The 11817-nt window shown below is 37.7% G+C and overlaps 2 protein-coding genes across 2 annotated transcripts; both read left to right on the plus strand.

The window, feature by feature from the left end:
• Nucleotides 1-3697: 3697 nt before the first annotated feature.
• Nucleotides 3698-5652, plus strand: LOC101306737 (transmembrane protein 230-like). Its single transcript, XM_004304222.1, has 3 exons — nucleotides 3698-3832; nucleotides 4615-4935; nucleotides 5303-5652. The coding sequence occupies exons 2-3, from the start codon at nucleotides 4668-4670 to the stop codon at nucleotides 5380-5382; spliced, it is 348 nt and encodes a 115-aa protein (XP_004304270.1). The 5' UTR covers nucleotides 3698-3832; nucleotides 4615-4667; the 3' UTR covers nucleotides 5383-5652.
• Nucleotides 5653-6543: 891 nt separating this feature from the next.
• LOC101307030 (SNF1-related protein kinase catalytic subunit alpha KIN10-like) lies at nucleotides 6544-11313 on the plus strand. Its single transcript, XM_004304223.1, has 11 exons — nucleotides 6544-6730; nucleotides 7584-7777; nucleotides 7861-8045; nucleotides 8132-8314; nucleotides 8410-8541; nucleotides 8663-8848; nucleotides 9250-9339; nucleotides 9418-9501; nucleotides 9825-9974; nucleotides 10269-10511; nucleotides 10876-11313. Exons 2-11 carry the CDS (start codon nucleotides 7588-7590, stop codon nucleotides 10987-10989), a joined length of 1557 nt encoding a protein of 518 aa, XP_004304271.1. The 5' UTR covers nucleotides 6544-6730; nucleotides 7584-7587; the 3' UTR covers nucleotides 10990-11313.
• Nucleotides 11314-11817: the final 504 nt, after the last annotated feature.

Genomic DNA, 11817 nt, shown 5'->3' on the forward strand with positions numbered 1-11817 from the left:
CAAATTGTGTTTTGTCAAAATTGCTCTTATTAAGTTAATTCAGATTTTAAGAGAAATGGTTACTATGGTAAATTACAAAATAAGTAAACTGAAGAGATAATTTAAAAGAGAAAAACGTGGGTAGTGGATAGAATGTGGATTAACCGCTCATTAATTTTGGATAACATCATAGAAAGCTCACGAGAGCCGTGAACACTTGAAACGCCACTAATATTTACATAGTGATGGAGAAATTGATGGAGATGGGGTAGATGGAATTTATCAAGCTAGCTAACAACATTTATATCCAAGTGAGCTTGCTTGGGTTAACAAGCAAAAGCAATTTGATGAAAATGATATAAAGTCTATGATGATGAGTGTGAGTGCCGACTGCCGTAGAACACAACTAACGCAATGATGGTGCCCTCATGATTTACCCAAGAGTTCACTTTCCTCTTTGTATTGGCCTGTCGAAAGTGGAGCATGCACTATGATATGTGCCTAGCTTTGGAGCTAACAGTTTGCTTTTGGACAATTATTAACAATAAAGCATGTAATCAAGTTTGGCTAAAGGGATGGTTTTCATTTGTCACACATTGGTGAGGAAAGATATAAAACATGCATGGTGGGAATATATCAAAGAATACTGCTTGCAAGGAATGATGGAGTAATCTATGTTGTTTATGATCTCGATCAAGATTAAAAGAAATGGAAAAAAGACCTAGCTAGCTCACATTAAGTATATTAATACTTGATTATGAGAAAGGGTCCAACGCTTAATTGTCTCTTTAATCACTCCCCAAGATTGCAAGTGACATACAGTAGTTGTAGTTCTAAGCAAACCTAATAACATAACATTATGGTGCCCCATGATTAGTTATGTGCTTAATTAATAATTCACTTTCCTCTAATTATTTGGCCTCTGTAAAGTGGAACATGTATAATGATGCATGTGTTTCAAATTGAACTTTCCTACAAAGAGTTAGCTTAGTGATAATTGATAAAGCACCATTGGTTTCGTCCTATTACCGATCCCATCTTAAAAGAGCTCCGCAAAAGTAGGAGGAAGAGTTTTTTAGGGTTTGGCTTCGTTGCTTGTCCGGCGGCGCCCCTACGCTGGCGTTGGCTTCTAGCCTCGTCGGTGTGGCTTGGGTCGCTGCCGGACGGGCGTTGTGGTGCCGGAGGGGCCAAAGGGATGAGGCTATCTTGGGGGCTGACCATGAAGGTGGCGGCACTGTGTTGCAGATCGGTGCTGCTTTGACGGGGAGGCTTCGTCGGCGTCCATGAGAGGCTTGTCAAGTTTAGGCCTGTCTGAGGCGAGGAGCGGTGGATCGGCTGGTGGGATGACGGGGAGAACACGGTGGAGGCGGACTACCCGGCTGTCAAGCCTTGTTCTACAGCGAATCATGGAGGAAGGATGGTGGCTGCCTCGCTAGGGTAGGCCGCTGATGATGATGCTCTTCGGGCGGTGGCCGACGTTGATGTCAGGGCGACGGTTCTGATCCAGGTTGCACCAATCTTCAATGGGCCGGGTCTTGGGTAGACTGTTTCTTGGAGCTCCACTGGTGGGTTTGGGCCTAGGCTTTTAGGTTTTTGTTTTGTTTGGTTTTTTGGTTGGTTAGTTGTCCTTCCTCTATGAGCGAGGGTTTAGGTTTTTAGGTAGTTTGGTGTTGTTGGTCGTGTTGTGGGGTGAGCTATGGTTATGGTGTCGTTTTCAGGGACTAAATTAATGTCGGTTTGTTCTTGTTGTCAATGTAATGGGGAGGTTACCTGTGCATATATGCTGGTAAGTTTGGCATGTAGTGTCTGAAATGGGTGTTTCTTCTTGAGGTTGATTATAAAGATGTGTCGGTACTTCTGGAGTAGGTTAGGTTACGGGTGAACCCATATCGGTTCTTAGCTACTGTAATCGCTGGTGTTTTGGGTAGGGAGGTGAGTGGAGAATTTATTTCCACCACCGATATCTCCCATGGTTTGTAATATTGTTTTCCCGTTAAATGAAATTCTTGATATTTCTCTCAAAAAAGTGATAATTGATAAAGCACTTTGAATTCGGTTTGGGAATTATTAATTTATGTAAAGTTTATTGAAACACATGTATCTAACCTATCAATGTGAAATTGTGAACGATAAATCAACACTCTACATAATAATAGAGTCGTGACTTGGTTGGTTAAGGTGTTTAATTAAAAATTTTGAAGTCCATGGGTTCAAACATCACTAGACATATGTAGGGTGTGTGAGTTATTAATAATTTATTTTTTTTTAAAAAGAAAAGAAAAAAATCGTAAATCTTTCACATTGATAAATCAACACTCTACATAATAATAAATCGTAAATCTTTACCTGAACATGAAATTAACTCTTTAAAAATATATCTATAGATGTAAGTGGACTCCTCAATCGCAATGCAGTGGAAATTTCTGATGGATGAACTAGCAAGCTAGTGTTCATCAGCTCGATCTAGCTATGGAAATATCTGCTCCAATTGCAGCAATATATAGAAAAACTGAAGAAGTGGCGACCTGTCCATGAGAAAATTTAAGGCAAAAATCACATGATATAGTGGCATAATAGCAGAAAAAAGAAAGTGGATTCATACATATATTATCGTATGTTTAAAAAGCCTGCATGTTGTTCAATTCTGGATCCAAGTTCATGTATATCTATATAAACTTATATATAATTGTATCAATGCCTGGGAATGAGTTCGTGCAATATATTTAAGTATCAATCTTAGTGATATTATTCATCACCTGCACATGCATATATATATGTCTTCTGCATTATAAAAGAAGACAGTTGCAATTGGTTAAGATATACATACATGCATATATGATCATTGGCTAGTTCGATCTGGAATTAACAAGAACAATCCATATACCCCAAAACAAAACCACATATCATATCTATAACAAACTAAGAAGATTAATTTATATATCATATGCATATGTATTGGAGCTAGCAAAGCTTTTGTTTATTATATGTATGCAGGTTCAATGTGTTAGCAATTCTAGCTACTTGGATCTGTGTGAAAATGCAAAGCAAGAGCATATTAGCACATGATATCAGGGATTGGATTAGGGTTTTGAGGGAGCAGCGGCAAAGCTTTTTCACTTTTTTCAGTTCCAAGTGATTCACATATGCATGAGGATCCAACCTACTCAATAGATTCTTCTACTTTCCTCGACTAGTAGTAGTTGCTGGAAACTTCATATATACCAAGAAGGTTATAGGACATGACCCTTCCACTAAATGATCCCTTTTGGGGTCACGAAATCACGAATTGGGAAACAGAAGGCCGGAAGAGTCACAAGTCTGGATTAAAGAGGGGTTATCACTTATCACTTGACTTAATCTGAGCCATCTAAGACACACTATGAACAATATAGGTTGAAAACTTTAAATTATACATGTGTCATCACACATCGACTAAATAATACTTGAAGAATCGCATTTATGATCTACAATATATGAGTATATATCAACTTAATACTACCTTTTGTTTATATATATGTGAAACTCAACACGATGATGCACATTACCTTTGTCCATTTTAGAGGAAAACGCATTCTCTAGATATTTTTGTGAAAAGTTCATTATGTTAAAGCCAAGGAAGTAGGAGAACCCTGTAAAAAAAAAGAAAAATATTTATAATATTACCTCCTTGGGCAGATTAAGATTAATAAGGCCCATTAAGAAAGAAATCCAATTACCAGGCCCTCTACTCCTTTCCCAGCACTTGGTCTTCCATCTTCATTTCTATCAACCTCAAATTTCCAATTTGCGCAATTTGCAGAGAAGAGTTTTCAGCCCTGCGATCGCTGTTCACGTCGAAACCCACAAGTCTCCGGTAAGTAGATTTCCTAAGTTTTCTTCTCATCTGGTTTATGGGTTCGCTGACCTGGATTGGATTCTACACTAAAGTTTCAGTCTTGATTTCAATTGGGTACTTTTGTTCTTTGATCTCTGCTATATTTGTTCAATTGGGTTATTTGGCATAACGAGTTTAGGCATGTTTGATTGATTGTGTATCATTGATTTTGCATAATTGTGAGTAGGTTTAGCTCCCCAAGCTTTGCTAATTTTTACAATGTTATGATTGACTGAGCATGGTGTTAGAGACAGGGTTTGCTTTTCAACTGAAGTATAAGAAATCAATGGGAACATGTAATTGTGGAGATAAAGTAAGAACATAAGTACATTGTTCTCAAAATTTCCCTTTCATAGGAAGAGTTGAATATGACTTTGTCTGGCTGAAGCAAACAACTGAAAAAGGGTATTCTATTGTTTTATGTGCCGAGCCGAGCTTGTACCGGAGTTCTGTATCGATACAATTTGTTTCGTCTTTGATAGGTTCTTAATTCGTACAAAGAAACTTGCCTATATGGTGCTTTATGGGTTTAGACTGTTTAGTATGTGGAGTATTTCTACTTGCTAATTGATAATGCAATTTGGGTGTTTTGTGGTCTCGCGTTTCTATTTCTGGATGCTGGGCATATTAGCTTCAATGCAGTGGTTAGAGGAAGTGAATGTTAAATTTGTGTTTAACTTGCTCACTGTCCTATTCTATTTGCATGCATGGCTGCATTTTGCTTGTTTGTTGTAACTAATTTAATCTTATTAATGTTTTAGGCTACTAAGTCCGCTTCATTAGGGATCTCAGGCCTTGTTGAACTTCTTGTGGTATGGCATCTAGGCGCAACGTCCAGTACAGCCGTCTTGCTACTGATGAAGACGATGATTATAGTGGGACGGGCAATGACCGTCGGTTTGACTATACACCAAGGTCTTTCGATAAAGTTCCATGGAAATCCATATGCCTTGCTCTTTTCCTTCTTTCTCTTGGATCATTGCTTCTCTTTCTGTCCTATTTCATTTTCACTGGTCACATGGGAGGGGAGATGTCCCAAGCCTATGGCCTTCTAGCTCTAGGAATTCTCACCTTCCTCCCAGGTATGTCAATATATACTTTGTTTCATACTTATCTGTACCTGGTTTACTGTGAACTCATAGTTCTACAATTTATTGGTTATATAACGTGTGATATCTAATTTAAGGAGTTTACAGTTTATATCAACGACTTTATTCCAAGCACCGGAAAACTTTTTCCTATAGATCACTTTATCACACATATATTCCCATGTTGAATTTTCTCTTGATTAACTATATGCGTATCAAAGAAAATCATAAACCATATATCTGAGCATGATTACAATCTAGATGGGATGGATTTTCTTAGATTCTGCATGCATGTGTGCCTGGCTGTTTTTAGATATTTGTAGGAGGTTGATTGATTGACTGAATGATTTTATGGATGCAGGCTTTTATGAGACTCGGATTGCTTATTATGCATGGAGAGGTGCACAGGGGTTCCGTTTTGCATCCATTCCTGACTACTAGGCTGTTGTTGTCTTCAAACTTTTGCGAATAATGCTGTAATGGTGACACTTTCAGTAGACACGATCATGTAGAATCCACATTGTAAAGAGCCACATGAAAGATATTTGTAGCTTGTTTGTTTCTTTGTTGAGAAATGACTCGTTTGCAAATGACTTGGAGGTTTTTAAACAGCTAGTGAACACCCACTTTGTTCATACTTCATACTACGATTGTTCCTAGGCTTTGAGGTTGTAGTACAGTTTATCTAGCCCCTTCTGAATCAACCTTATCAGAAGTTTTTGTTGGTTTCATATCCTTGCAGGCAGTTGCAGCTATATTATGTTCATTTAACTAATTCAGTGATGAAGCTTGAGATAGCAAACCCAGCATGTTGCAACCTAAGAAGTTCTGATTGTTGAATTTCGACTGATTATTGGTATATTTTACATGTTTCATAGAATCCATCGTCTCTTCGTGATCATCATCAATCCGGTCAAGTGCGATGTGTAAGAAAATGAAAGAAAGGAATGTGCGATGTGTAAGAAAATGAAAGAAGGATTTAGAGAATATCTTGATATGAATGTCACATCTGTCTTAGTTGTAATTGACTCAGCTAGCAATATAGTTTTTAGCAAGTTAGTGCAGTCTTATCTCTACAAACAAAATAATCACATTCTTGAGGCTCCAAGTAATTTTCCAAGCATCCTACAATATTATGCCGAATCCAATTCGATTCCGATATGATCTTGGTAACTTCTGCTCATCTAAAAACAATGAAGATTGCAAATTTTGTTTATACAAGTGCACATCGGTGTTATGAATCTCTCTTTTGCATAAATTTAAATGACTAGCATTTTTTTTTTTTTTGGAAGAAGCACTAGCATTTTGTGACCGTCCCCTTTTGTAAAAGTAAAATAAAGTGCAAGATTATATTCTTCTAACCACGTCAATCAAGTTTGACAAGAACAATGATAAAACAGTAAAAATATAGAAGTTGGAATCAAAACGGCCCCCACAACTACCTCGAACTCCCTCATTCCCATAATCACTCCCCCTAAAATTCCCATTCTACCCCTCACGACAAACCCACCACAGCCGTCATTACCCCAAATCCGATGGGCGAATCCGTAACTCCACCCGGTTAATAATGAAGAAAATATAAATATAAACAAGTTGATGATGATGACGACGGAGTCTGTGTAAGTTGTATAGGTAAAAAATAAAGAAAAGAAAGAAGAAAGGCGCCCCAATCTGCTTCTTCTCCGATTCGAGTTTGGGGTCTCTGCAACCTAATTCATCCCACCTTCAAATTCCACAGAGACCCTTTTCACCTTTGCATCCCTCACTTCGGTTTCGGGTTCTAATTTCTGTAATTCTCTTCTCAATCTTAATTAATCTTGTTCTCTATGTGTTAATGGTCTGGATGGTTCATTGGTTTGGTTTTTGTTTTGGGTTTATGAGATCCCTTTGGGTTCTGGGTCTAATTTGAATTGGGTTTTTGTTTCTGGGTTTGGGAGAGTTGGGATTTTTTATTTTTTTGCTTATTGTGTAGAGTGTGAATGATTGTTTCTAATTTGGAAGTTGGATTTTGTAATTGGATGGGTATTTAGCTTGAAGGTGTTGGCGTTCTGTGATTTAGGAAGCTATATGTAAATTGGGGATAGCTGAAGCATTACGATGGGGGTTTGAATGAATCAGATTCCTATCTTCTTTTTTGGTTCTGTCAGACAATAACTCTTATTGAAGTAATCAAGCATAATGTAAACTTCATATCCACTTACAAACTTAGAAGGAGATAGTTGTTATGAATGTTTTGTCGGAATCCAATGGGGTTTTAGCTGTTCTGTGCTTGCAGAAGGGTAATAGGATGAGAGTTAAGATTAGAGGGTTAAAGTAGAAACAGAGCGAATTATTAATGAACATACATGTTCCTGTTACTCAAGTTTCTCGAGGATGTGGGAATTTTCTATCTGTCAAAGTGTGTCCTTTTAATGATAGCTTATGGAAACACTTGGTTACCTTGACTTTCATGTATATGTAGCAAATGTTTTGTTGCACAAAATGAGTGTGTCTCCAACATTGTTTTGGTAACTTTAGCTGAAAGATGCATTGTTGATGTTAACCTAATAATATCCTTGTATTTCGCTAGACAATAGCTACAATTGTGTCTTTGTTTTCAGTTCTTGCATGTTTGTTGAAATTTTTGTCATGCTCTGTGATAGGAAAATGGATGGAGCAATTGGCCGTGGAGGCAGCAGCGCAGACGCGTATTTACCGAATTACAAGCTTGGAAAAACTCTTGGTATTGGTTCTTTTGGCAAGGTCAAAATTGCCGAGCATGCATTAACTGGCCACAAAGTTGCTATCAAGATTCTTAACCGGCGCAAGATAAAGAACATGGAAATGGAAGAGAAAGGTAGGCCTTGTTCAGTTGATGCTTTCCTAACATCCATGGTTGTAGTTTATCATATGAATTTGATTGTTCTCATTTTGATGCAGTGAGAAGAGAAATCAAAATATTAAGACTGTTTATGCATCCTCACATTATACGACTCTATGAGGTCATTGAAACACCATCAGACATTTATGTTGTTATGGAGTATGTCAAGTCTGGAGAGCTTTTTGATTATATAGTAGAGAAGGGTAGGCTACAGGAAGATGAAGCTCGTAACTTTTTTCAGCAGGTGTGTGACAGTCTTGTTATCTTTCTCTGCGATTAGTTTGCATCTTATATCAGTTATGTATGATCTTTGTTTTTCCTGTGAGACAGATAATATCTGGTGTGGAGTACTGTCACAGAAATATGGTTGTTCATAGAGACCTGAAGCCAGAAAATTTGCTTCTGGATTCCAAATGCAATGTGAAGATTGCTGATTTTGGCCTAAGCAATATTATGCGTGATGGCCATTTTCTTAAGACAAGTTGTGGTAGCCCAAATTATGCTGCTCCTGAGGTATGGAGACTGTGTACTGTGTTAGATGACTTGTAAATTTGTTAAGTAAAAAACTTGAGTTATGTTACAAGATTTCTTGATTTCCATCTGTGTAGGTTATTTCTGGCAAACTATATGCGGGGCCTGAAGTAGATGTATGGAGTTGTGGTGTGATATTATATGCTCTTCTTTGCGGTACTCTTCCTTTTGACGATGAAAACATTCCCAACTTGTTCAAGAAAATTAAGGTAATTTAAGTTAACTTTACACCTATATTTATTTGGGATTATACCTCATAGTTTTAGGATATATTGAAGTTGTTTAATGGTTATATACTGTCTCTGTTGAATAACATAATATTGGCTACAGGGCGGGATATACACTCTTCCAAGCCATTTGTCACCTGGTGCGAGGGATTTAATCCCACGAATGCTTGTGGTGGATCCAATGAAGCGAATGACCATCCCTGAGATTCGTCAGCACAAATGGTTCCAGGCTCATCTTCCTCGTTACTTAGCTGTGCCCCCACCAGATACAATGCAGCAAGCGAAGAAGGTTGATTATTTTCTTCTGTTTCAAAATGTGGAGCTAGTTTCGTTGAGAACTGTTCTGGTATATCTGTCTGTACTTTTTGTAACAAGAAGTTAATGGATCACCATACCATCCCCCCCAAGAATTTCATAGTGACATGTCTGTAGTCCTTATTTTAAATTTATGCTTCATAGTCTCGTTCATGCACCCTGACAAAACGACAGTCATCAAAATTGCTATTCCTGTAGGCCGTTTATCTTTACCTATGGTCCATATCCCACACCTCGGCCTTTTTCTCTGTGATTAAAAAAAAAATTTGTGACACTTTGGACCTTTTTTTTTTTTTTTTTCTTCTTCCTATAATATAAGTTGCGGGGATACATCTATTATAAAAGATTGCTCAAGTGTTTCCTTGCTTTTCGCAGATTGATGAAGAAATCTTACAGGAGGTGGTAAAGATGGGATTTGACAGAAACCATCTTGTTGAATCTCTGCGTGGTAGATTACAAAATGAGGTGGGAACTTCAAAAACTCATTATCTCTTTGATTTTTAGCTAGTATCTTATTACTTACTGTGTTGCAACCTGTTTCAGGGAACCGTTGCTTACTACTTATTATTGGACAACCGGTTTCGTGTATCCAGCGGCTACCTTGGGGCCGAGTTTCAGGAGACTGTGGTATGTACCGTTTCACTGCCCTTTCTTGATGTAGTAGCAACCTATTGGTTGGAAAATAAAATATTATCTTTTCATGCCAAAGTAAAGTCCTTTAGCCGATATCTGATTAATAACTGATTATAGAGACACTACTAAAAATTGTTGAGTAAAATGATGATTTCTGAATATGAAAGAAAACTCTATCAAGAGATCTCACATGATTGTGGTCAAGTCATTGGAGATATTTCTCACATGATTGGAGAATCCTTCAGTAGTTGGCTACATTTGATATATATTTCGGTTTCCATTTTCTTTTCTAATTCTTATTTATATTTTTTGTCTAGGAATCTGGTTTCAATCGTATGCATCAAGGTGAGCCTGCTTCTTCACCTGTTGGGCACCGCCTTCCAGGATATATGGAGTTTCAAGGAATGGGCTCTTCACCTTTTAGACAGCAGTTCCCTGTTGAAAGGAAATGGGCTCTTGGACTTCAGGTTGATATTTCTTTGGCTTCATAACTGTTATGTGGAAAATGGACTAGCGTTGATAATCTATTTTGCTCTGTGATAAGTGTGACCAAATTAAATTAATAAGTATGTTAGAACAGTCAAGGCTATAGCTGCAGTTAATAGGTTGTGTTGCTTGATTAGCATGAAGTCTAGTATTTATTTTGAGTTCACATAGTTGTCTTGGTCATTCTGAGCATGTAGAGGCAGATTGAGCGGTGTCAACTTCTGAAGCAATAATTTCTTGGTTTTTGATCAAATTTGTTGCCTTTATACATGCAGTCTAGGGCTCATCCTCGTGAAATAATGACCGAAGTCCTTAAAGCTTTACAAGAACTGCGGGTGTGTTGGAAGAAGATAGGTCACTACAACATGAAATGTAGGTGGGTTCCTGGCACACCTGGTCATCATGAAGGCATGGTCGACAATCCTGTAAACAATAACCATTATTTTGGGGATGAATCCAGCATCATAGAAAATGATGGCATTATGAAGACACCCAATGTTGTCAAGTTCGAAGTGCAGGTATAAAATTAATATTGATGGCTCCTTGAATGTCAGTATGTACCAATTTGGTTCTTTGTTTTTAAGAAATACAGTACTCTTGATTGCTGCAAGTGGTAAACTGACAAGCAATTTTGACGGGAAATACATCTATTCCACTTTTTTTTTTTTCTACTTTTACAGTCTTTCAAAAGAACTTAACTGGTGATTTATTGGCCAAGTAGAAAAACCCTTTGATAGTATGCCAATCTGTACTGGAACTTGCTATTTTTTCTATTGAAAATAGTTGCTATCAATGATGCTAAGTAGCACAGGTGTACTGTTCAATTTTATCGTTTTCAAAATATTGTGCTGATATATCTTGCTGCTCTTTTGCATTCAACAGCTTTTCAAAACTCGGGAGGAGAAGTATCTGCTAGATCTGCAGAGGGTCCAGGGTCCGCAGTTTCTCTTCCTGGATCTCTGTGCCGCTTTCCTTGCACAGCTTCGTGTTCTTTAAAGCTGGATGACTAGTCCCAAAACAGCTCCTTTGTGAATCTGTCTCGATGCTTGTGAAAAAGAAAACTTGCAGTTTGTACATAATTCTCTCCTTCAGTTTGGGTCGCTTTACTTTGTCCTTGTTGATCCCAGTTTTATATGGGTAATAGTTGTGCTTGTGCCAATCTATAACACTGGTATTGGCCAAGTCATTTCTATTTTGGGTTTTTGAAGTGGTCTGTCCTTATGGGGGTTCCTCCTATACAAAACACGAACAGTATGAAAGAACTAACATCTCATCGGAGGATGCTTTAATGCAAATTTTCTTGCCAGTTCTGTGTAATAGAAGTTTCTAAAGCAGTCTTCTCTCTGGAGTACATTTCTCTATTCTTTGTTGAAACCAGGATGTTGTCTCGGCTCATTTGTGTTCATGGATGCCTTGGGCAGTGCTCATCGGACACAGATTTGCATTTGTAATGTACCCAACACTTCTCCAAGAGCTTTACTTCCAATTTTACTCCATCAGAATTTTCCTGCATATTAATCTTGTAGAATGGGATGATATCATAAATTCATAATACTGCCAACTATTTGAAGACGAAAAAGGAAGGGGAATCCACCAATTTAGTGAAATCCCTCATATATGTTGATCTTATCATCATCATCAAGTCAACTTAGTTAATCCCTATTTTTGTTCTTTAATTAATAAATCATTAACTTATATACAAACACCACAGGTAATATTCTCACCAAAATAAAGGTCAAGTTCATCCACAGAGTAGATTCAGGAGAACGTAGACTGTAACAGACTCCTCCACGTTCCTTTTATTTCGTCTCATTCAGCTCTATA

The sequence above is a fragment of the Fragaria vesca genome, linkage group LG6, assembly GCF_000184155.1.
Source record: "Fragaria vesca subsp. vesca linkage group LG6, FraVesHawaii_1.0, whole genome shotgun sequence".
NCBI classification, from domain to species: Eukaryota; Viridiplantae; Streptophyta; class Magnoliopsida; order Rosales; family Rosaceae; genus Fragaria; species Fragaria vesca.

Excerpts from the sequence above, each read along its gene's own strand:
- LOC101307030 (XM_004304223.1), top strand. The coding sequence starts at position 7,588 with ATGGATGGAGCAATTGGCCGTGGAGGCAGCAGCGCAGACGCGTATTTA. Across the intron at positions 9,340-9,417 it reads GTGGTAGATTACAAAATGAG|GGAACCGTTGCTTACTACTT; the intron begins GTGGGAACTTCA and ends AACCTGTTTCAG. Across the intron at positions 9,975-10,268 it reads AATGGGCTCTTGGACTTCAG|TCTAGGGCTCATCCTCGTGA; the intron begins GTTGATATTTCT and ends TTATACATGCAG.
- LOC101306737 (XM_004304222.1), top strand. The coding sequence starts at position 4,668 with ATGGCATCTAGGCGCAACGTCCAGTACAGCCGTCTTGCTACTGATGAA. Across the intron at positions 4,936-5,302 it reads AATTCTCACCTTCCTCCCAG|GCTTTTATGAGACTCGGATT; the intron begins GTATGTCAATAT and ends TTATGGATGCAG.